Here is a 25,590-nt window from a genome sequence, read left to right as displayed (position 1 = left end):
TTTGTTAAATCATGGCTTTTCTGCTCTGCCATTCTTGACTTTGATTTTTTGTCTCTATGACCGAAATTGGGAAATGTTTTTTGATGGAAAATGTATTCATTAAGGAATCACACAAGTGCATTCAAGCGGTCACTCATTCTCCTGGAGGATGAACTTCTTGTTCCTGCATTCTTAGTGTTTCTTTAATCTCATTAATTGTGCCAGCACTGCGGTACACTTCTTCCATTACTATTCCGAGGCCTGGCCCTTTCCATTTCAATTTTTTGTATCATAAGTCACTGGGGCTGAAATTATGATATTAGCGGAGGAGAACTTATTCTATTCATTCTGGATCTTAATGAGTTGTGGGAAGTGGTCGCTCTCTATGCGTTGTTGGATCCTAGATGCTAAGACCAACGGCAGTGCGGTTTCATTCATTAATGTAAAGTCGATATTGGATTTTTTTGTGCCACTGCAGATGGTTACTTGTGCGGATGAAGCATCCTCGGGGAGAGGCGTCAGGCAGCACAAACCCAGGATTTCAAGCTTTATGTTCGTGTATGTTCTGTTAAGGGGTTTTGTGCTGCCCTTTCTCAAATCAAGGTTGAAATCGCCAGACAGAATGAGGATTGCGTCCTTGTTTTGCTTCTGCAGCATTTTTACAATGCTGATCAATGTTTCCATATTTTCACTGTTTTGCGTTTTATTAGGGTGAAAATATACATTGCTCAGTAGTAAGGTTCTGTTGTTGCCTGATGGAGCCCGATGTTCCAACTTTATTGGTAGCAGCCATTCAATTCCCAGGTCGATCTGTTTGATCACCCAGTTGATTTTCGTGGAGCAGTATGTTGTGAGGCCCCCTTTGGGGTGTCCGTGTCTTTGAGGTTGTTTTGTCCCAGAATATCCAGAAATTTGTATTGGCTCCATGCACCATATTTCCTGCAACATGATGATTTCAAACTGCTGTAGGAAACTCAGGTCCGCCTTGTCGGTAACCAGATTTTTTAGACCATGTGTGGTCAAGGAGTATATATGGATGTTTTCTGGGTTTTCGGCAGGACCAATTATGATTGTTGTCGTTTAAAATTTGCCTTCCAACCTGTTTGACTGTCGAGGGCGTGCCGATGAAGATCTGTTGGTGCATGCTGTGATGAAGCAAGCTTTGATGCTTTACTATTGTTAAGTGTTCCCGACTACTTGGGGAGGTTTCTACTCCCACGACCCCTTTTAAAATTGAGCTGCCCTTCTTTTGTTGCGGTATCAGAAGATTAGGGTATCTGGGCAGTTCTAATGTTTGCAGGACGATGCCCTATGCGCTAGACGTGTCTTGATATACTAATATTTGGTCAATTATGGCAGACGTGGCCCAGGATGTCAGCGTTGCCTCTTCGTCTTTATTATTTGGATGTGGAATGAACTCAACAGTCTAGTCATCAGCTCTATTGTTGATATGTGAGCCAAGGGCTGAATCACATTTATTAACTTCAGTATGGTGCCTCTGTTTAGTATTTCAAAAGCCCCCTTCAAATCATAGCAAGGGATTACAAATAATTTATTATCCTCTGTAGCCACCTTATCCTGCGATATCTGATGGCCTGGAATACTTTTTTTGTGCCTCGCTGTTTGTGCAGTCGTCTGACCAAAGATAGTAACCGTGATCTAAAATCTGTTTGATTTTACCTACAGGGTGATTTGTTGCGATTGTGTTGTGTATGGAGCTTACACATTGAGGGTTATGTTCCCTGAGTTTGGCGGGTTCCAGCCTGTTATTAGCCTGCTGAGTTCCCTGTTCTGGGCACTGCCTGATGATTGTTCTTTTTCCCTGTCATTCTCTTAAGGCCATCTCACCATGCAAGAGGCTGCCACCCCCCTTGTTACTGGAAAGAGGGGTTTTAGGAGACTGTTGCTGTGATGTGAATTGATTACCTAAAGCACTTGGTTCACACGTGGAATGAACTCAACAGTCTAGTCATCAGCTCTATTGTTGAGATGTGAGCCAAGGGCTGAATCACATTTATTAACTTCAGTATGGTGCCTCTGTTTAGTATTTCAAAAGCCCCCTTCAAATCATAGCAAGGGATTACAAATAATTTATTATCCTCTGTAGCCACCTTATCCTGCGATATCTGATGGCCTGGAATACTTTTTTTGTGCCTCGCTGTTTGTGCAGTCGTCTGACCAAAGATAGTAACCGTGATCTAAAATCTGTTTGATTTTACCTACAGGGTGATTTGTTGCGATTGTGTTGTGTATGGAGCTTACACATTGAGGGTTATGTTCCCTGAGTTTGGCGGGTTCCAGCCTGTTATTAACCTGCTGAGTTCCCTGTTCTGGGCACTGCCTGATGATTGTTCTTTTTCCCTGTCATTCTCTTAAGGCCATCTCACCATGCAAGAGGCTGCCACCCCCCTTGTTACTGGAAAGAGGGGTTTTAGGAGACTGTTGCTGTGATGTGAATTGATTACCTAAAGCACTTGGTTCACACGTGGAATTGTCCTCGCTGGCTGGCTGTTCTTCCCTCATCTGGCTAGATTTAACCCTGCTTGCTGTCTTTCTACTGTTGTCTGTTCTTCCTGGTTCCTTACACTGCAAGCCATTCAATTTAGCAAATGATTTCCATATACTGTGTTGCTGGACCCCCTTAGATTTTTTCCGTGCTTTCCTTTGTCTTTCTTTTACATTTCGTGAGGGTGGATTCCTCCACTACTGAATTGTTAGGAACTGATTCCTTCGATCCGCCCGTGGACGAGAATGTTTCTTCTGTGCTAAGGCATGATCTGCCCTCTATGTTGCTCTGAGAACTTCCCTGTCCAGATAAGTAATTTTCCATGAAATTATTGCTTTCCTGATGGGGTTCCTCCACGTTTTGTGTGCTTTCCTTATTCGCTGGGTTTTTGGGGGTCTTCTTGTCACTACGACTAAAGTGCTCTTGAGTTCTAACGGTCTAGACTTTTACCTCTTTCAAGATGTCGTTTAGGATCTCCAGGGTTCTTTGTGAGTTTTCGCCAATAGTGGCGCACTGACATGTCACCTGCTGGGTGTATGAGTGGGTTTGAGCCCTCTTTATCAGATCTTTCAAAGATTGTAGCTTGTTGTCAATGCTCACAATGTGGATGGCCAAGATGTTAAGTAAGTCTACCTGGGTGTCTTGCTTATCTGCTTGAAATTGGATGGCTGCTGACATTGCGTCCATTGTTGCTAGCAAGGCCTTCCACGAGTCTCCAGATGTTTATGGTTTTACATTTGAATTGGCCCCCGCTGTGTGGTCCAATGGGTCATTAGGTGCCTCTTGTTGCTCTAGTCGCTCCGTTGCCGTAGCAGCTGAAGTTACAGGCGTGTCAGATGTTGTTGTGGTTATTATTTTGCAAAATCAGCGATCTTTTCTTGGTGAGCTTGTACTGCAGATGGATCTCAATTTTGTTTTATTTGAGATCTGATTGACGTGAGGTGTGTCTGAGCAAGTATCTGAAAGATCTATTAGCGGAAATTCCTCTGTTATAATACAGTCAGTGTCGTTCTCTTCTTGGGGGGTTGTTTGGAAAATGAGGTGCAGCACGGACTCTCCCCCCAGTTGTTCCAGTCACTGAGATTTAAACTGAAAAAAGTATAATTTTGGTAACATCTATGAATTTCTGTGTTGATCGTTATGCCGGTTTTATTGGGCTGAGGGATAAGTGTGTTTGTTGTTCCCAGGTCAACACAAGTCAAGTCCTTTCAACATCCTACGCAGTCTTCACTTCAACCGCGCCTGTTATCTCAGGGTCATTGGCAGGGTCATTGGCAAGAGCTATACCTTCTAAAGCACTGGTGGAGCTCAACTCCTTCTTAGTGAGCAAGAAGTCCTGGCTTGGAGATTTATAGGGCGATTTCGTTGTTTGCGTCTGATTTGGGGGTATTTTCCTTTCTGTTGATTCACTTTTTGTCTCGTGCCAACCTTCCCCTGGGAGCCTTGCCTTTGCATCTTTACTGCTCTTTTCCTTCCACGTGTTAGTGTCATCCTTGCTGCCACCCCTGAGTTGACAGGCTATATCTGAGTATTTTGGCTGATGGTCAATTACATTCTTGTGTGTGTGTACAAGTCACTCAGATATTTGCTGGCTGCTTCTGTGCTGCAAAGGCAGCCTACAACCAACTGCTCTGAGTGATTGGCGTTCCCTGGCTTGCCACTAGTTTGCCAGTTTACCACATAGACTCTGAATTTCCCTCTGTTTGTTCTATGTTCTTAATTCTTTGCGCTGTGCGATCTAAAGGTGCTTGGAGGCCTGGGAACTGGATATGCCTTGCACGCCTCTGTGAGCCCCTCTTATAACGTATGACTGTGATGTCCGGGGGCACTCCCTGGGCTCTATCCCTCACTTCCCTGGCCACCGGTGCCCTTATCCGGCAACTGTATGCAGTTGCAGCAGAGCGGGGGGGCAGGGGCAAGGTAACTCAGCTGGACCCAGAGCCGAGTGCTCAGCGAAGAGTTCACAGCAGGAGGGGATGAAGCGGCAAGGAGAGTGGTGGCAGTGCTTCCCCTTGCCCCCCCTCGTTCTTTATCGCAGTGCTTGCCGGCGCTTACCGGCGCTTCACCAGGTCCTTCACCAACTACTTTCCTGCCACCAGCTCATGCCGCTGCCGATGGCGTGCCACCGGGCATCCTGTCACGGCTGTCGGGGATCGCGTCCTTGCGTTCTCACCATGAGCCACCCAGCACAGGCGTGTATTGGGTCTTCATGCGCTCGTCGATTCCAATGGGATACAAACAACTGCAAACAAGACAAGGTCTGCAAATACCAGCATACTTAACACTTTTTTAGGTGTTCACAAATGTCTTCAAAGTCACTCCTCTCTGCCCAAAAGCACCCCATGCCATGCCTAGAAACAAAATTACTATCATGGATGATCTGCCAATTAGAGCATCCTATGAATCAGGTTTAAGAAATTTCACCAGCAGATCAGAAACTTCAGTTACTCGAGGACTTAGTTATTCTAGGTCTTTCCAGCTTGTCTCTAACAGTCATTGCAATAAATGTCTTACATTTATGTATGTGTTTCAGTTTGTCAGTGCCTGCGCTCGCTTGCCCTACCTTATATCTATAATGTAGCTGATGCCAGCCTACAGATCCTGCCAGATTAGTCCTGGCCAAGAGCTGCAAGATCAGACTCATGCAGAATAAGAAGCAGTGGTTACATATAATATCAATTTACTTACATCATCCTGAATGTCGAGCTCGCATCCTGCCTTCAGCAGAATCTGGACTACACCAAGGTGACCTTTGTTGGCAGCAAGATGTAGAGGGGTTCGACCATGCTGTGGACAAAGAGAAAACAGGGCACTTTTTAAAAGCCTACAATTTTCTGAAAAGGTAAATATTGAGGCCAGTAATATGAACCTACACATATATGGACTCGACAATATCAACTAATAACATATTGTCAAACTATGCTTATATTAGGAAGTACAGTTACTATTTTAACTCCACATTTACTTATCTTTATGGTATATGCCACAAGTCGATATTTTGGAATCAATATATGTTCAGGTCAATACTAAAACGTCTACATTATCGCAGCACACTATGACACTTCAGCAGGGAGCACAGTATTGTAAACCTTTTCTTGCTCACATGCCTGAAATATTACTCACTTTGCAGATAAACATGGCAACGAAGCTGTCAAATTCTTTGAGAGCAAAAAGTGAGAGTGACATATTTTCTTCACAAATAGCAATCGGATTGGTCGAGAAATATGCTTGTTACAAAAATCAATTTGAATGGCCCTGAACAAACTAACTCAACAGATAAGAGTTAATACTGCCTTCCGTATGTTTTATTTACAACGTGGCTCGTTAAACATTTTATATGTTGCATGTGTACACTGTAAGGTCACTAGTTCGTCTCTTTCTTTAGTTAGCCCTACACTAGAATTTTATGTCTACCCAGTAGGACTCTTAAGATATATAGGCTGATCCCTGAAAATGTTTCTTAATATAAAGGCTACAGGGGATATTGTTCTGTAATTGGATTATGCCAAATGTAATATCGTGTCCCAATAAAGCTATGTTAGCACCTTGAAAAACACTTCAGCAAGAATTTATTGGACACTAAAACAATGCAAGCAAGAATTGCCACAGCCAGAAAGTATTGCATTGCTTACCAGCCTTTTGACTTTGTCACTGCTCGGTTAAGTTTGTTATGGTTTTGGTAAAACTTTATTTTTGAGGGGCTGCGGGGCCTTCACCAATATAAAAAATAAATATTGGCTGAAAGCAAAAATATTGTGTGGCCTCGCAAAGCACACTTTGCCTTAGCAGTTCCTGGAACTGAAGGTATTGTGTGTGGATGCACTCTTTTCTGCAAGATCGCAATACCGTTATTCACCATGAAGTAAGCCGATGGCTGAAGTGGGCTGCAGCACTCCCCCATTCTGCATGCTCCAGGTGATGGAAGAAGAACGTGAGTGACACAATTACAAGCAGTGGATGAAGAGGGCTGGCTGAAAGTATAATACATACCTATATTTTAGTAAAATCAAAGGGTCTTTGATATTGCCACAACTAACAAGCATTGGCAAGGCCAATAGGTCTTGCCTATGGGCAAGATATTAGCTTTGTCAGTCCAGTGGAAGTGGTGAATGGGAAGGCGGATAAATTGATGGAGAACAGTATGGTTAAAAAAGTGATACAAAGCAACCAGCGCTAGGTGCATCATGGTGCCTTTTTCTTTTGTCTCTTGGAAGAGGAGAGAATAAACGGACAAGATGGGTATGGGAGGAGAAGAAACTGTGACAGGGCGGCTGGAGGTTAGGAGAAACAGAGACAGTGCGTGGGGGCTAGAAGAAAGAGGTACACGGCAGATGGGGGATAAACTGGAATGGCAGTGGATGGGAGGAGAAAATCGGAACTTCCTCTATTATCTGCGCTTCGGGTATTTCACAAGACCACCCAATTGTGAACTGTGAACAAACGAAAGCTGGCAAACACACAGGCTGTAAGAAAGTGTCCATTTTAGAGAACTTCAGGCCATGGGACATAAGTGAATTAATTTGAAAGAAGGGATTAAACACAGAATTTAGACCATCACTTCTTGGTTATTGGTGTACTACACAAAGGGTGACCACCTGGCATTGAGGCAAATTCTGGACAGGACTGTAAAAAATTCAGGGCAAAGGGTCAACATTCAGGACAAAAATTCAGGACAAAGGATCAAAATTCAGGACAAGAATTCAAGAACAAACATCAATTTTACAGACATGCCAAGAGAGGCCATGCCTCACTATGTTGTCAGTGTATTTATTTACTCTTTTTAACATAGCACTATTTATTCACTGTGGTCTTTTTGTGATTGCCGCCTGGTATGCTACATTCAGGTGTCACATTACGTTCTTGTTCAGTAGTAAATTAATGCCCTTCAGCACTGTGTCAAGGCCATCACCCCTACCCAAATCTACCCAATCTTTCTTGAAGAGAAAGAAACAGCAAAAATTTGATTATGTTTCTGAACATTTTAAAACCCCTGGCAAACAGTTTGGGAAACATTAAGGTAATTAAGCATATGCGAGTTTAAGAAAATTGAACAAAATTATCTGGCTCATCCCAACCGACCCTGGACTTTCAACTAAAAATAAATTTAATGAGGCAGGGCAGATGGTGTGGGACAGTCTCACACCTAATGTCAGGATGTGAGGTACCCACAACTTGTCTGTAGTCTCATAGCACTAGAGTGTATGTCTGGGACTTTACATTTATCTCCGAAATGGGAGCCCGGACTACCAATCAAAGATAATAAAAGAGGAGGATGAAATAGAGATCAAATGGGAGATTCACAGCAAGTGATTCAAAGGACTGTTGCTAAGAACTGTATAAATAAGGAAGATAAGAACAAGGTGGGACAATTCCTAAAATCAGACAAGATGGGTCCACCAAGACTATTGGAAGGTATTGGGTTCCTGGGGAGTTGCCACTGCACACAGGAGAGAAACAGAAGAGGCATTGTCAAGTGGTTGAACAAGCAACACCCATCCACCTTGGCTAACTCTTCTGGTGCAATGGTCCGCTGTTCGTGCTTGTGAAGGGTAAGCAGGGGGCAGATCCCTTGCAAGGTTGTGCAAGGGAATTGCCCGTTTTGTCCATGTCTTTAAATGGTTTTGAAATTGAGCAAAAGCCAAACTAGTGATCTGGGTTATTCTTAAGTGTCAAGTATATATAGAATCTTCAAAATATTTGAGATGTAAATTGCACAAACAAAAAGGAAAAATGTTAAAATGTAAATAGTACCATAATCGAAGAGAGAGCGACAGAGGAAGACTAATCAAGTTAAATTAATCTCCACATGGAGACAAGGAAGTGACATCACATCACATGGGCTGCCGAATTAGAAGGCATCAAACAAGAGTGGTAAATGGTGCTAATAAATGGTAAGTGATGGGTGGACCAAAAGCCCCTTTTTGTTGAGTTTATTTTTTTCAGATACAAAAGATCGCTGACGGGTCAGCAGCTCATGCACCATGCCTCCAGACTCGATCTAAAAAGAGCTCATGTATGAAACAAGCATTGGTAAAGCCAATATCTCATTCTTATCAAAGTACTTTTTGTGTCACTGATGGGTTTAGGCACTGAACACCTACATACATGAACTCTGCCACTCATCTTTGCACTTATGCATTGATCCAATGACTCATTCCTGTATTCGCCTTTTGACACACGCACAATAAAACACACTTTTTCAAATGAACTAAAAAGGCCTATACTTTTTACCATTAGTTTTCTACCTTACCCAACACCGCCTATTCAAGTGCTCATAAACTGGCAACCATCATGCATAAAGTTACAGAAGCACAGATATGTAGAATAATACAGCTTTCAAAACAACACAGAACCCCTCCCAAATGGGCCTAACAAGAATAGTAACAGTGGAAACCCCAAGGGTATTCAACAGCAAAACCCCTGTCCCCTACTTTAACCTGTGAGATTACAAGTTTAAAAAAATACCTACCTGTATCACAATGTGATAATAACCATATGGTAAAGGTTTACTGGCTTTAGCAAGTGCTTTTCTAAATTAATAAGCTCAACCAACTGCCTTTGCCATAAAGTTGCATAATATGTAGACCAGACCTGTGGTATCGGTCATACATAATGTGTCCCAGTCAAGCATGCATCTTGTCATCATGACCACCTCAGGCCTACAGTTTTAAGGTTTTCCATGAAGCAAACATCAGACAAACAAACATAAAATTAGAAAGGTCTACAAAAGTACAGGTTGCTAAGCAAATTACTCTCTCTCCTAAGAGGAGCTAACAAGGAGTCTCACAAAGCAAACCTATATCCACGGTGTGTCACACAGGATAGCCAACACCAAAATATTTTCCTACTACAGTAATTAGGGATTCTGTGTAACAAAATTCCTATCTGTAGGCTTTAATACAGAGTAACAACAATCCACACTTAAATATGTATTTACTTTAACATATTATTTTCACAATACATTTGACAGGCCTAGTGCCTTTATTATAACATTTCATAATAAACAGATAAAGCCTAGAGCCATGATCGTTGGCTTGCCACTATAAACAACTCAATCCTGCTGTATCAAGTATAACCTTTACCACAAGCCAAAAAAGTGCAATACAAGCAGTCTTTTTAGTGGAAGCACACAAATTCAGCCCAATCAAAACTTGTATGCAGGGAACCAATAGGTGGGTGGAACCCAAGCCTCTCTCTCAGTTGTCCTCTGAAAGCCATTTTCTGTTGACCACACAAGATGAGGTGACAGATGCACTGCTAAGCCTGACAGAAAAATCCATGTAGATCAGAGTAGCTCCTGGGCATTGCTTTCAAACACAAAACTATATTCTGACAGAGAAAACTAAACATCGTTAATTACCTGATATTTTAAAACTTTAAAAGCATTACAATGGCATGTGTGTGCTTCTAAAACCTCAAGCTCAGGCAGCCATACTGCTTGTGGCTCCTCAGGCTGCTGGAAAACAAAACAATCGCAACTGCTTGTAGGGAAAAGCACTTTTCTTTGTGGAAGCACACATCTGCCCAATCAAAATATGTACACCTAAATACTAACATATGGACGTGGCCAAAGGTAGGGTGACCAGAATTTTAAAGTGAAAAACCTGGCCATTTCATAAAAGTAGGAAAAGGACTACAACTTTACTTCAACCAGGCGCGCACGATGACAGCGCTCGTCAGCATAAAATTACAGTACATGCACTAAGAACATAAATAAAATACAATTTTCAAACTCAGCATCGAGCCTAAATTGCTTTCTTATTACTGCTACTCACTGTCTCTGAATTTGGAAAATATAAAAATGCACCTCCCACCATTTTCAGTCAATCCTCTTTAAAAACCGGGACATGAGCTAAATTTCCCTAAATCGGCCGGGACAGTTGGTGAAAAACCGGGCCTGACCCAGCAAATCCGGGATGCTTGGTCACCCTACCAAGCCATTCTCTGTGGTACTTTTGAAAGCTCAAAGGACGATCGCATTTTGTCAAGCACTGTCAAGCCAGACCTAAGAAGAATATGAAACAGGGTTGTGGAGCATAAACATACAGAATGCAGATCAAAGAAGTGCCTCTGCTTGAATAATTTAGAAAATATTTCCCCTAATATACTATAAATTTCATCCCCAAAGTATACTTTTTTCCCTTACGGATAGTTATTTAAATCATTCTGAGTTAATGATCCCATCCAAAGGAAGCAATAAGTACAGCATCCATTTAATAGACTTGTCAGCGAAAGTCGGCAAGGAAAGAATGCAAATGGAAAAACCAGAACTCATCAAGAACAAATTACATAAAGCGGCTGTGAAACGTCTAAAAAAAATAGTAATAAATGTTCAACACCACACAGGCAGAACCTAACCTGGAAGTACCTTTGCTAGCACAGAGCACGAAGTGGGCACACACAGGCGCAGCTCCCCTGCTATGGCTGAGGAGCGTAGCCCCCTCCCCGCCAGCAGCAGCAGCTGCAAAACTTTTACAATAAAGCAATAATAAACTATGTTTATTATAGTGTTATTGTAAAAGAGAAGGTGCCACAGGTTATGACGAACATGGAGGGGGAGCGCACAGCACTCCGCTCAGTGCACATGTATGCTTGGCTGGCCGTCTCGGGTCGGCCAAATGCACATGCACACTGTGCTCTCTCCAACCCAGCACTTTATTGCCGAGTTGGAGACAGCAGGCAGAGACTCCCACTCTGCCTCAGAGCACCCTGGCTTGGCGCTCCGGCCGATCCGAACACTGATGTCATGCTGCCAGCAGCATGACAGCAGTGTTCGGACTGGCTGCAGGGCAGTCTGGGAGCCTGTGCCTGCAGCTGCAATGGAGGCAGAGAAGTGGCACGGTTAATTTGTCTACCCCCCAGCCCCCAACTCCCTCCACCCCCTCACTCCCAGACACCTCTTCGCCCATTCAACATGCCGCAAGCCGCTCCTGGACAAACATTTCAATCCACAGCATGATTCCTGGAGGGGTGTGTAGATGGCAATTAATTCTGTTTTTACACTTCAATACAGTTTGCCAATATTAAGTCTGTCACAAACCTGATTGCATTTTCCATCTATCTGTCATTTTGTTTATTAAGCAGTGGTATTCACATTGGTATTAAAATAAACAATCTAATTTCATGCACCAGACCCTAGCATTATGGAGATGTCTTGAAAGAAGTGAATTCCTGGGTGACAAAAACTTTCAGCAATAAAAATATTACAGTTCGATCAATGACTGGTGGATGACTGATTCCCATGTACAGTGTAGACTAAATAGCCAACTCAATAAATGATGTCATAATTTAAAGGAAGAATGAATCTGATACAAAATACCACTGACCAGAAGTGTTTATAGCAGTAGTTCCCAAACCTTTTAGAACCACAACCCACTTTGTAGAACAATAAATATTTGTGACCTACCTACCTTTAATGAACATGAGGAAGGACGATTTTTTAATCGAACTTAAGCATCATGTGGTGGCGCACTGCCATTTACAGACCGCACATCTTCATTGAAATGGCTGCTAAATTTGCACAGGCATACAGTTTTACTGATAAAAGTATACAGAAAGCAAATGATAATGTGTGGAAATATGGTTTCTGTGAATGTTTATTATTTGTGCATCACTAAGAGTCTTTAGTTGTTTTAATACTATTAAAATCTCTGTTTACAGTACATTTCAGAATTACACAAAGGTGCTTCATTTTTGCTTTCCTAACTGCTGGCCGCATAAAGTTCACTTACAGTTATTTACTTTTTGTTGTGTATTGCAAAAAACAACATTGTCACATAATTCACTTTAAAAACTCCCATCACTTTGCGGTCGGTCGGAGAAAGAAAAGTGAACACCAATCCTCCTGTTAAAAGAATAAAGCAAACTGACATCTGACCTCTGTATTTGAATCACTGGCAAATGTGACAACTTAAACACAAAATTTAAGGGCATATTTCTCTATTGTTCCAACTTTGCAATCCACCAAAAATTGGCTGTGTCATGGATGTCATTTAAGGGTCGCCAGGGTTTGCAGCTGCGACCCTGTGCTTGCTTTTTGCGACCCCTAGCACTGCCCTTGCGACCCCTGGCCTCAGAGGTGGCATATTCAGTGCCAGGAACACAGTGATAGCTTGTCCTTATGGACGTCAGTTGGACCTCCACTCTTTTTGCTTTCTGTTAATTATTAGTAAACTAATAGTGAGTAATAATATATTATTCACTATATAATAATATATTATTCACTATTAATGTAAGAAAAATGGAGCGCAACTAGCTGGAATGTGCCCTTCCATGGCAGCTGAGGTAAGTAAAAATGCATTTAAGTGCATGTTGTGTGTGTGCTTGCGGGTGAGACTGTGTTTATGTGAGAGTGTATGCAAATGTGATTTTGTGTGAATGTGTAAGTATGTCTATGTGAGTGAAAGTGGATGTCAAAGGGCATGTCATGTAACTTCTGCTAACCTTGGCATTTTTGTGAATTTATTTCAATGCTCAGTTTTCGAAACATTGGTTTAGAGGCTATTGAGAAATTCGTAAAACATCATTCTTTCTTCATTTAACACATATTCAACACATCCTTTCAAACAGCAATGGGAACCTTTAGGTAACAAAAGTGCAATATAACAAAAGTGTAATATTTAAGTACATAAGTAAACTTCGACATATAAAGATAACACAATCATACAGAAAGGATCAGCTTCAGGAAGAGGGAGGATATAGTGCCCTACCTAACGGAAGCATGTCCCTGGCGTCACCAACATGGTACTGAGTACAGCTGTGCCAAGTGTCACACATCAGGGGTTATTCTAAAGAATAATGGCCAAACATCCACATTAACACACGCATGTTGATTTATCAACGCTAACCAGCCAAGGGCAGTTGACAGCATGATCTCGGGAACAAGATATTTGTGCCTACTATGATGCAGGTGACTGGTTCTGCCATAGGGGAAGGCTGCCCCTACGCTGGTTGATGAGTTTATGCACACCGGTCAACATTGGTGGAATTGCTGCTAAGCTCACGTCAACAAATAGTCAACAATGGTCACTGAGACACACTTAGGAGTGTGCGAGCACTGGTCCCATAATGAGACCAGGAATGGAAGCTCACTTGCTTGTTCAAGCTGCTTCCTGTAACCAGAGAGCCCCATTCTTTCTGGTCATCCTGACTTGCGGCTCACTCATTTTCTTATTAGTGCTATGATGGACCTTTAAACTTGCACATTGGGGGAAGACGTCAGGATCCTACCGGATGGAGAACTGACAGAGACACAAATTTCAGAGGCTCTGATACAGCTAAATTGTTGGAGAACCTTGGGACCATACGGGTCACTCCCCCCCCCCCAACACAATTTCTTTAAATGCCAAGGAGCTGCCTACTGGGACCCTCAGAAAAGCTCTTTTATAGCACCAGGATGGGAGGGATCCTTCTGAGGGACCCCCCGGCAGACTACCATAATACTTATACACAAGAAAGGGAAACCGCCTAGAGACCATGCCTCATACAGGCCGATCTTGCTCCTTAATGTGAAATCAAATGTCCTGGCCAACCACCTGCGTCAGAAAGTGGGGAACCTCAGAGCACCAGACCAAACGGTCAGTATGTGCTACAGGGTAACCAGGCACAACCTCTGCCAGCTCTTTGGCTGCTTGGCCCGTAAAAACCTTCTCCAGGAACCGGCAGCATTGATGGCCCTGGATGCCAAAATGACATTTGATTCCCCTGAGTGGTCATATTTTTGGGCACTGTTGGAGAACATGGGCTTTGGTCCCTCGTCCCTGAAATGGGTGAAGCTGCTGTAAAACCAGCCAATGGCCAGAGTCAGAATCAATGAGACCCTCTGTACGGCACTCAAGCTGGGAAAGAGGACGAGTCAGAGATACTCTATGTCCCCCATGCTCTTTGCAGTGGTGCATCTGGCTGCCTAGGTAAGACTGGACTCCCTGCTCCGAGGTCTGAGATCGGACCCAGACAGGGAAGCCTTTTATCTTTATATGCGGATAACATTCTCTTGTACCTGGTTAATTTGGACCACTCTATTCCAAGGGTCCTCAAAATCCTGGGGATTTTCATAGAATACTCTGGGATGCATATCAATTGCTGCAAATTGAATTTATATCCTTTGACTGACTGGAGACCCGCACCTGACTGTGCAAACCCCCTGGTGTGGGAACAGACTAGAATACTTATATATATGTGACAGCCAACCAAAGGGCTGTTCTATAGCACTAACCTAGATAGGATACCAGAAGAATATCAGAGGGGTGTGGGCCACTGGTGACGACTGCCCCTGTCCTTAGTGGGCAAGACGGCCCTTTCTAAAATGATAAACCTGATTTACCCATACGAGATTCCTGACTGCTTTTTCTAGCTGGTTGACGAGAAAGCAAGATTGCTGCTATAGGACAGAAGGGGCTGTAAGGAAACCAGAGGACGTAGGGATGGTGTTGCCAAACTCCGTCTTTATTGTTGGGTGACCCAGCTGCTGGTTATTAATGACTGGACCTTTGCAATGCAGTGAGAACCCTCACTCTTGGCAGACAAGAAGGCAATGGATCAGTGGGGGATATGTACATTTGCTTTATAGAAGGAACTGCCTGACGGCTCGCTGAAGCCCGACTGCCATGGTGATATGGGTGTGGAAGTTGGCGGCCAGACAGCTGGGCTGGAGCTACAGGGTTACCCTGGAGGCCTCCTCTATAGGACACTGAATATCTAAAAAATCTTCAACTAATGAAGAGAATTGTAAATGGGACCTTATAGGTATCACCAAGCTTTGTGAAATATGGGCAGATTCTGGGCTGATTGATATCCTTCTGTGACCTACAGAGGCAATACGAGTTTACAGGGAGTCAATACTTAAAATATCTCCAGGTTCACCATTTTCTACAGGGATAGGTGGATTTTGCTACAGGATGTGGAGGTCAAATATTTCAGATTTACAGAATCCTGTTATTGCAGACTCTCCCTCCACTGACCACTCTGAAGGATAGATAGATAGATGGAAGCGGGACCTTGGGACACTAGAGCGCGATGCATGAGGGACACCAGACACCATCCTAGCTGGGCTTCCGTTTGGTGCAATTAAAGCTCTTTGACAGGGCCTAGTAAACACAATCGAAACTTTATTGTGTGGGGTGGACAGACAGCAAGCTCTACCTTCAGGCCTGCAACCAAGTTGGGACATTGTTACACAGTCTCTGGCATTGTCCCCGACTACAGAGTGTGGTCGCTCGCACATTGTTCTTGATGATTCAGAACAAATTGCCCCTTACCCCACTTTTGGTAGTGCTGGGAATATGGGGCAAACAGACCTTGGACAAATACACACTCCTGTGCAACATGGCACTAGCCATTGTGAGGTGTGGTGTCATCCAGCTTTAGGGGAGTGTGGCGTGGCCTTACCCTCGTCCTCTGCGAGACTAAAATGGAGTGGTGTATGAGTGCACAGGAGATGGTGTATAAGGCCAACAGATGTCCCCAGGAAATTTGCTAAGGTGTGGGCCCCTGGTGCTCCAGGAGCGCTCACCAAGTCAGAGAGGGGATTTTGCCTGAGACAGTTGCCTGGGAATGGACAGGGAGGAGGAATCTGCCTGAGTCTCATCACATGGCGCCATCATGGGAGCCAATCAACTCCAGTGGGAACTTCCATCAGCAAATGGTATACTGCTTTCTATTTACATATTGCACTGTTTGTGATCCTTGAGGGGAATGTTGTCCTGCATGCCTCTTGTTGGCTCTTAGTTTATTGTTTCTATGTTCTGTATAACATGAAAGCAAATACAAATTAATTTAAAAACATTAATATTTATATAAAAATAAAACATAATTTAAAAAAGAGCAGTAATTCATTTAAAATAAGTTATTTTAAATAATATGTATAATTTGAAATTAAATATGCTGAGGACATATTTAAAAATAGAGGTTACAGCACTATATAGTAACCCAACTCCAATCCAGAGTTTGTGAAAAAAATAAACAAATCAAAAATAATGAAATATGTTGTTCTGACTGAAATCATACAAAAAACGGGCAGGGTGCACTGCAATTAAAAGGTTGGACATGTACTTTTAAGTTTTACATGCCCTGGTAGTGAAAAAGTCACAAATTTGTTTTTCACTACTGCGAGGCCAACCTCTCCCTTAGGATAACATTAGGTTGCCTCATTACATTTAATAAGTGCTAACTTTTGATTAGGAACAGGTAGGAAATTCATATTTGGTATCTAAGAATTTAAATAGTAATTTAAAATTCTCTTTAATAGTAAAGTCGAATTTTAAGTTACAATTTTGAAAATGCATCTTTTAAAAAGTTAAGCATATAAAACAGTGATGGATGGAATGCTTGAATTATTCTCCCCAATCGATCAGTATTTGGCACACCATGCCACCTCAGTTTGGACCCAGCTATATGCAAATTAGTTTTCACCCTGCTCCAATACAAACAGTCCAGCCCGAACTGCCAAGCCAAGTCCTCCCTGAACCGGAACACAAGCAACCCAGGAACGTTTTTGCCCTGGTTATAGGCTCACCAGCCGATTACAGCTTGGTTCCAGTGACACATGTCTGGGCATATCTGTCCTACTTAGGGCGACACAATAAGTATACAAAACAATGATGGAATACTTGAATTAATATCAACCACTGGTAATCACTCAGACGCACCACAGTCCATCGTTATTTTGCACATCATGCCACCTCAGTTTGGACCCAGCTATTTGAAAATCAGTCTTGACCCAGCTCCAATCTGAACAGTCCAGCCTAAACTGTGAAGCCAGGTCCACCCTGAACCAAAACACAAGCAACCCTCGACCAGTTTCACCCTACGTTTGGGCTCATCAGCCAGGCATAGCTTGGTTCCAGTGAACCAGAAGGGGTGGCATATTTAGTATGCTATCTCTAGACCAGTGATTAATTTGAGCCGGTGCAGGGCACCAGCACTTATATTTGAGGTCCGGCATTTATTTTTCTGCCTAAAGCATTTACTGCGAGCAAAAGACACATGGAAAAGATGGAGGAAGAGAAAAACCAAGAAGTGTCACAAAGGGAGAAAGCAGAAAGCTGCAAGAGTGAGCTGAAGGGCCAGGGAGTGCCTGTAAATGGATTAAAGAGGCTCAAGATGGCTTCAGTATTATGCTGCCTCAGTATTCCGAGCTCACCCATTTAACTACAGCAGCTGCGTGTTTCAGAGAAGAGCTTTGGGCACTGGCATATATTATTTACAGAACTTTGAGAAAAGCTATTATATTGGGAGGTAAGGGGTTCATATTCACCAAACACAAGCAAATTAAAAGACATTTATTTCATAAATGTGCATAATTTAAGCATTTTAGGTATAGAAAGAGAAAAAATAAATCTTAAAATATAACAAATATATCACAACTTAAAGTAACAATATCCAATGACCACCACAACACAATACACAAACATGAAAGAAAAGTAATTAAATCTGTTATTTTAAAAATATTGTAGTTTTATTTAGTTATAATTGCACTGTTTAAACAAAAATGCTACTCCCTCATTACCTCCAAATTATCCAACGTACCGAAAATAAATATATTTTAAAAATATATATTAAACCAGTAACTATAATAAATTGACACTTTATCAATAATGCCCAATCAAATGCAAATACAAAACAATGCTCATGAACGTACATAAAATTATAATAACACACATTTCGATAAACATATGTGGAGAACAGCATTAAAAATAAAATGTTTTTGATTAATAAATCAATTATCAATTTGAAAATATTTGATTTAAACTCTAACAATTCAGTGTCTCAATAAACCCACAACAAAAAATCATTTTATAAAAAAAGTTAAAGCTTAACTAAACAACTTTAAAAAAAGAAATAAAATCAACTAAAATTAATTAGAAAAACCACCCACCCAAAATAGCATTACGTCTCACAGTCAAAAAATATAATTTGAGAACTGAGAACCCTAGAAATCGACGCATACCTATTTGCACAACTTGACAATAAATATTACAACCACTGCAATAGGCATGGCCAAATGATGGCAAAACTCCTACGGGCTCACTGGGCTAAACCAACATATCAGACGCTCATCACTCACAATGTGCACTGATGACAGGGGAAAGATGGCATGCTTCCACACTTATTACACCCAACTATATTCCAACCAATACATTGACCCCCAGGAGCTGTTGAGATATATTGCAGAGGCCCAATTACCTAAACTATGCCTTTGGGAAATGGCGACACTTGACACGCTGCTCTATGAGGAAACAATTCTAGCAGCCATATCCAAATTGTGACCCTCTAGGCCACCAAGCCCGGATGGCTTTACAGCAGCCATCTATAAAGGTTTTGCATCCACACTTCTGCAGATCCTCGACAAAGTGTATGGAGAGATTCTTGCGAATGCCCACCATTAATAAATCCATTATTGCCCTGATTCTTAAACCTAATAACAACCCCACTGATTGTGGGCAATTGTGACTAATCTCTCTACTTAACATTGATGCCAAAACTCTCACCAAGATGCTACCTTGAGGTTTCAACCCCTGCTAGAAAATGTGAAACACCTTGGCCAATCGGACGTCATTTCCACACACCAAACAATAAAAAAAAAGGCTCTTCCTCTTCTTGACACTGGAACCATGGGCACCAAACAAGTGGTCATGGTCATTTTAGATGCTGAAAGAAGCATTCAACAGGGCTGACTGGGATTCCCTGGCTGACATGCTGAGGGGCTGTGTGGATGAGAACAACCTGCATGCCATGGCTTCTTGCAGGATATCAAGCCCCATGGAGTAGAATCCGAGTTAACAGTATTTTCCCAAATAGGTGAATATAAAGCGAAATACACGGCAGGACTGACCCCTCTCCTCTCTCCTTTTTGCCCTCACATTGGAACTGCTGCCATAACATATCTGGAAAAACATCTGGATTGAAGGAATCCGGTTTGTTCTGCCAGACCTTAAAATGAAAATTTTTCCCAACAATATCCTTTTGTCTCTGACCGATCCTATGGCCTACATCCCCCGGGATCTCAGGGTTCAAGATTAATATCACCAAATTCAAAATCTTGAATGTATTGACCCCTCGAACAGGCACAAGCGATTACCTTCCTCCGATGGGCGACAACACACACTGATTACTTGGGCTTGGTGTTGGCTTACACACTGAAAAAACTAGAGACATAAACCTCCAGCACATAAAACTCAGTATCTGATGTGAATTTAATAGTTGGAAGCATAGATCCCTTTCACTCCTCGGTAGGATAGCAGCATACAAAATGAGGATCTTGCCCAAGGTGCTCTACCTGTTCCAGACTCTAACCCTCCGAATACACAGTAGACCTCCAATCAACCTGTGCCAACTTTATATTGGGGGGTGGGCGGGGAAAGGTGGAGAGGATCAGTCGAGAACAAGGTTCATTGCGTCCTCAGGAGGGAGGTTTGAGAACCACCAACTTGGCTATTACATGGCGACCCACCTACGCTACCTCATCCACTGGACGCAACAAGAAACGGAAAAGGGTTGGTGCATGACTGACCATATAATGACCGTGGGACCCATAAGGGAGGTCCCCTGGTGACCCACATCCAAATCAACAAAATGCTTGATATGTCTCCCATCAGGAGGGTGACCTTGGAAGTCTGGGATGGAGTGGGGGGTCAGGTGGGCCCTCACCACATTCCCCTCCCCACTTTACGTCCCTATAAGGTAACCGCAAATTCACTGTGGGTCTGACTAGAACCCCCTGAGACAAGTGGTTGGAGGGAGGATGCAAAACATTAAGACACATGTTCCTGCAAGGATTACTCAAATCCCTCAAACATTTAAAGGAGGAGTTCCACCTCCTGGGGACTGAAAGGTATCAATATCTAGAACTACTCCATTGGCTATTAGACCCTACAATCAAGCAGGGGGGAGATGAGAGCCCTCAGACCTTTTGAGAAGTAACTCCTGTAGGAAAGTCCCCTCTTTCTGGCATGGTTAACCCAACTTTTTGCCTGATGTCAGTGTGCTTAGACTGTTTTCACGAGGATCCTGCTAACCAGGATCCCAGTGATTGTGCTGTCTCCTCCAAATTTAGTTGCTTTGGTACTTCTTACACCTCACAATTGGCATTATGGTGTACCCCTTATAAGTCCCTAGTATATGGTGCCTAGGTACCCAAGGCATTGGTACACCAGGGGTTCCCCATGCGCTGCACATGTATTATGTCACACATGGGAGCTCATGCAAACTGTGTCTTCAGGCTTGCCATTTGCAGTCTGTGTGAAAATGTTCATGCACCCTTTCACTACAGGTCGCTACATCAGGTCAATATAAGTCACCCCATGGTAGGCCCTTTGATCCAAAAGGGCAGGGTGCAGGTCCCTGTGTGTGGGCACCCCTGCATGAGTAGAGGTGCCCTACGAACTCCAGTCCCAATTACCTGGACTTTGTAAGTGCAGGGAAGCCATTTTAGCTGTGTACTGGTCAGGACATAATGGTAACTCCGTACTTGGGCATGTTTGGTATCAAGCATGTTGGAATCATACCCAATACTGATTCCAGTATTGTTTGCATGATTCCATGCACTCTGGGGGTTCCTAAGAGGATCCTCAGTTCTGCTCTTATCAGTCTTCCAGGGTCTGCGGGCAGCCCACGCTGCTGCAGCCCCTCAGATACGATTCTGCCGTCCTGCTGCTTGACTAGCTCAAGCAGGGGACAGCAAAACAAAGGATTTCCTGTAGGAGAGTAGTGCAACCTCATCTCCCTTGGTAATAGGTGTTACTGGGCTGGGAGGGGTAGCCTCCCCATGTCATCAGATTGCTTTGAAGAGCACATTTTATGCCCTCCTTGCATAACCCGCTTTACACTAGTCCCTGCTCTGGCACGATACGCACAAAAGAAAGGGAAGTGTCCACTCCCCTATCTAGCACTAGCCTGGGGGTGGTACCCAGAGGTCTTCCAGGTGGCCACTTGGTTCTGCCTTCTTGGGAACAAGATGTGCAGAGGCTTCTGGGAGCATCTGACTAGGCCGGCCAGGTACCTGACATCACAGACCCCTACTGGTAGTTGGTCACTCCAGAGAGTGACCAATCCCCCTTTTTGTACTATATAGGGACTCCCTTGACAGAGGGTCCCCAGATTTGTAATGCAAGACTCCACCAGGACTCCTATGCAAAGTCTTCTTCTTCTCCTGGCCTCCAAAACTGCTGCAGGGCAACACAGGAACCGAACAAGACTGAAAGGCCTGAGAAGACTTCTCCATGCAAAATTGTTTCTGAGGCTCCTGTCAGCAACCTGCAACATTTCCATGGCTGTGCATCCTCTGGTGTCAGCAAGACTTCAGCTGCACCAAGAAGCAGAAAGGAATCTCCCTTAGAGTGAACAAGTCACTCTCCTGCATCTGCATGCACCTAAGGCAACAACATCCGGCTGGTGGGAGCTTTTGTCCAACAGACCTGCGAAGAATCCCCAACACAGATGGCAGTTGCTAGAGATCCCCTGGGTCCTCTCTGCCTTCTGTCCAACATGGGAGATGCTGAGCCCTTGCCTCTTCCATCAGGACCAAACCCTGTTGCAGCAACCAAGGCTTGTTGACTCCTGCTCCAAGGGATCTTCAGACTCAAAGTAGCCCCGGCCCCCAACACTCAATCTCTGCAAAGACACAGTCTCCTCTCTGCTGGTCCAGCAATGTGGGACTCCTCTTCGTGTATGCTAACTGGGCATCACCGCGACTTACTGCACCTATTGCCAGTGGGTTGCTTGTGGACACTTTGACTACTTCTGCTGGCTTTACTGTCTTTGGAGGTCAGCCTGGACTCTCTTCCATGGGTTGAGTGCCCAGCTTCCAACAGCTCCTCTTGCATTTGCTTGTGCTTGTTGGTGGCCATCCTGACCACTGACCCATCTGCAATCCGGCGACAATCAAGGGACAGCTCGTAGGTGACTTCAGGGACTCCTCTGCAGATCCTGGACTCTGTAGCTGGACTTCATTCATCACCATCAATCCAGATCTTCAGCTACAGAAGGGTGGGCATTGGCTCTTGCCTCACCTGGACACTTCTGCATCGACTGGAACCTGTCCCCTTCTTTTGCAGGTCCTCTTCATCCAGAATCTGCCCTTGGGTTTCACTGATTCGATCCTGCTTCTACATTTCCAACCATGACGCCCCCATGTTAGTCTATGGGAAAACAGGGTAACTTACCTCTCTGCACCCGGCCGCTGGGAATCTTCTAGGTACTTACCTTTTGGGGTTCATTTCTCACGAAGCTCTTGACTAACTACAACATACACTCTGGTGGGAGACACCCGTTTGCACTCCACTTTTCTAATATATTGTTTGGCCGCTCTATGGGGCCCTTGCTAATTTATGCTGTTCCTAATTACTTACCTGTGTATATTTGTTGTCTTCATACTCCCAGAAGGGAGTATACCAATGGTAGTCTATTTTGGTGTGCCTATAATAAGTACCTTATTTTTGCAACACTGTGTGGTTTCTTTCATGTGTGATAAGTACCTGTGTGACTACTGTGGTATTACAAGAGCTTCACATGCCTTCTAGATAAGTATTGGCTGCACACCACAGCTACCACAGAGAGCCCTGGCTGTCTAGACACTGTAACACTCACTCATAGGGGTTTGCTTGGACCCAGTATAAGGATTACCACCATAGGTGTCCACCATACACTGGACCAGCTTCCTACACCTACTACATTGCAGGGACGACAAACATGCAATTTTCATCATATACAACATGCTACACACTACACAAAACCCTGCTAAACACACCTACCAGTGCGCCTGGGAGAAGGAATTCGGTATCACACTAGACCATGATCAGTGGGCCAAAATCCTGACTCGGGCAACCAACTATGCATCACAATCGGGAGTGAGGGAAACCATAATTAAGAAACTATATTGTTGTCAGTACATTCCAATCTGCCTGATAATAATAAAGAGAGGTCACAGTTCTCTCTGCAGAAAAGGCTTTGGGGAGGAGGGATCCATAACACATTTACTTAGATACTGTCCATAATAAAACACATCACCAAATCTAACCTAGCAAGGTCTGCTGAGGTGATTCTGTTGGGTCACCCAATGCCGGATGTTTGCCCATTGTTTGGTTCACCAGGTAGACTGCTGTCTCACCTCTTGCTGGCCCACGATGGTTGACAAACCATCTTAAGCCTCTGGAGACAATCAGCCCTACCACCTGAGCACAAAAGGATCAAACTATTGTGGTGGATTCTCAGCATGGAGAAGTTAGCTTGCACAAGTGGAGGAAAAAATGTTCGTTAAACAATGGAAACGTCTCCTAGAGTTCTATAGCAGAGATTAAAAGGAGCAGTTGTGCCCATAATCCCTTCAAGCTCTGAAGTTTCTTAGTCCTTCCACGCTCGAGAAATACTACTCCACGGTCTGCCGGCATCATGGAGACTTGCTGGGCCTCGATGTGTTGGACAATGGACCATAAGAGGCCCAATTTAAGGTTGATACAGTAACACTACTCCATAAAGGGACTGAGGGAGTGGGAGCAGCAGAGTAGACAGCTTGTGGGTGGGAGGGGGGAGTTATTCAGGGATTTCCTGTTGTTAACAGCTATGACTATGTATATTTACAATACTTTACTGAAGCTTGAACATGTTGCCACAAGGTTAATAAAAATTTATTCAAGCCTAAAAGAAAGAAAGAACCAAAGAAACCTTAAATTCAGCATTTCCAAACCAACACCCTTGTAAATGGCTCCTGAGACGACAATCTCCATTTGCAGCTTTCACGTTCCCTACCCTATTAAAGTTCCAGGTCCCCACTGCACATCTTAATGGTTTACTTTAGCAGCATTCTCTATAAAGCATCCAAGATCAAAAGAGTAACAAAAACTACCAACTTCAAACTACGACAGTTTACAAAAAACCCTAACTTTCATCACCTTGGTATTTACCCTCCCTTAGGTAGCAGCAACTACAATTCAACGATGGACAACACAATCACTTTCTAAGCTGGTTTTCTGAATATTGAACAGGTTTGATCAAATAAAAACGTATCAGATAAACAAGCTAAAGGACCATCATAGAATGACCACTCAAGTTATATCTTACATAAACTTCATTGGATCCCCGACAGTGAAGATATCAAATTAAAGATCTTGTGCTGCACTTTCATCAGACTGGTACTACTTCTTCAGGAACAAGATCACCAAAGAAATGCCCAACTCAAACCTCATCTCAGCAAATCTCTTTCGGTTACTCGCTCACCACCTATGGCAGGGGAATAGACATTTCACTATGCAGTCTGAAATTCTGGAACAATCTTCCCCTGCACAACAGGACCCAAACCTCACTCTTGCCTTCTTCCCCAATGTATTTCCTATGATAAGTGAACTTGTGCTTTGTTATTCTCCAGTAGATTCTGTCAGGCAGCCACTGCCAAACCAGGACACTAGAGGATTCTTTGGTCATCTGTATAATGTAAACTGTGTGACCTGCTTGTACGCCAATCGGTGTAACCCAGTAAGAGCAGATATCTTGAGAAGAGTATGCTCATACCAAGTGTCTACAACAAGCATAGATAAATACTGAAACAAATAATCAATTTCTAAGACAATGCATGATGATGTTATAAGGTGTTCACTACTAATTTCAGAAATGATAAATTGTGAATTTGAGTAGTCAAACTAATTAGTTCGAATTGAGAAATGAAAGCAAGACTTCAGGAGCAAATGGATTCAATTTGTTAGCTTCAATAGGTTCAATGCCACGGAAACAAATCAAAGCAACTTCCATAAAACCATATAATCAAATATTAATGCAAGTCAGATTCCATCTAGTTATGAAGGGGTTTGATAGGGATTACAGATAGAAAATGTAGCACTTGCAATATGTGTTTTTAAAACTGACGGACTTGATGGAGTGCTGTCTATGCAAAACCTCTGCATGACAAATTCTGAAAGTCTTACTTTTTTTAAAAATGTAGGAAAGTACCCTTTTTGGATGGTCAGCCCCACACTTTTTGCTCTAAATGCTGTTGGTTATGACTCTGAAATTGGTATTAAAGGGGTCACAAGGGCCTGAACCACTATTTGTGCCACTCTGAGTGACCCAAGTAAACTACTGACAGCAGGCCGGCCACTAAAGACTTCAGGAGCAGTGCA

At 43.2% G+C, this 25,590-nt stretch overlaps 1 protein-coding gene across 5 annotated transcripts in view; it reads right to left on the bottom strand.

Moving 5' to 3' along the window:
• The window catches only part of ANKRD6 (ankyrin repeat domain 6), a 751,904-nt gene that overhangs the window by 247,257 nt on the left and 479,057 nt on the right, over positions 1-25,590 (bottom strand). For 4 of the 5 annotated variants that reach the window (XM_069235495.1, XM_069235494.1, XM_069235496.1 and 1 more), the window contains one exon: positions 5,174-5,272. In XM_069235495.1, coding sequence (XP_069091596.1) covers positions 5,174-5,272 — 99 coding nt within the window. Of the gene's footprint in view, positions 1-5,173; positions 5,273-25,590 lie in introns of those variants that run through there. The other variant, XM_069235493.1, reaches the window with a different exon arrangement.

This window comes from Pleurodeles waltl, chromosome 5, assembly GCF_031143425.1.
Source record: "Pleurodeles waltl isolate 20211129_DDA chromosome 5, aPleWal1.hap1.20221129, whole genome shotgun sequence".
In the NCBI taxonomy this organism is placed as follows: Eukaryota; Metazoa; Chordata; class Amphibia; order Caudata; family Salamandridae; genus Pleurodeles; species Pleurodeles waltl.
Note: the sequence above shows the minus strand (reverse complement) of the source record. Positions and strands in the feature narration are given on the sequence as shown.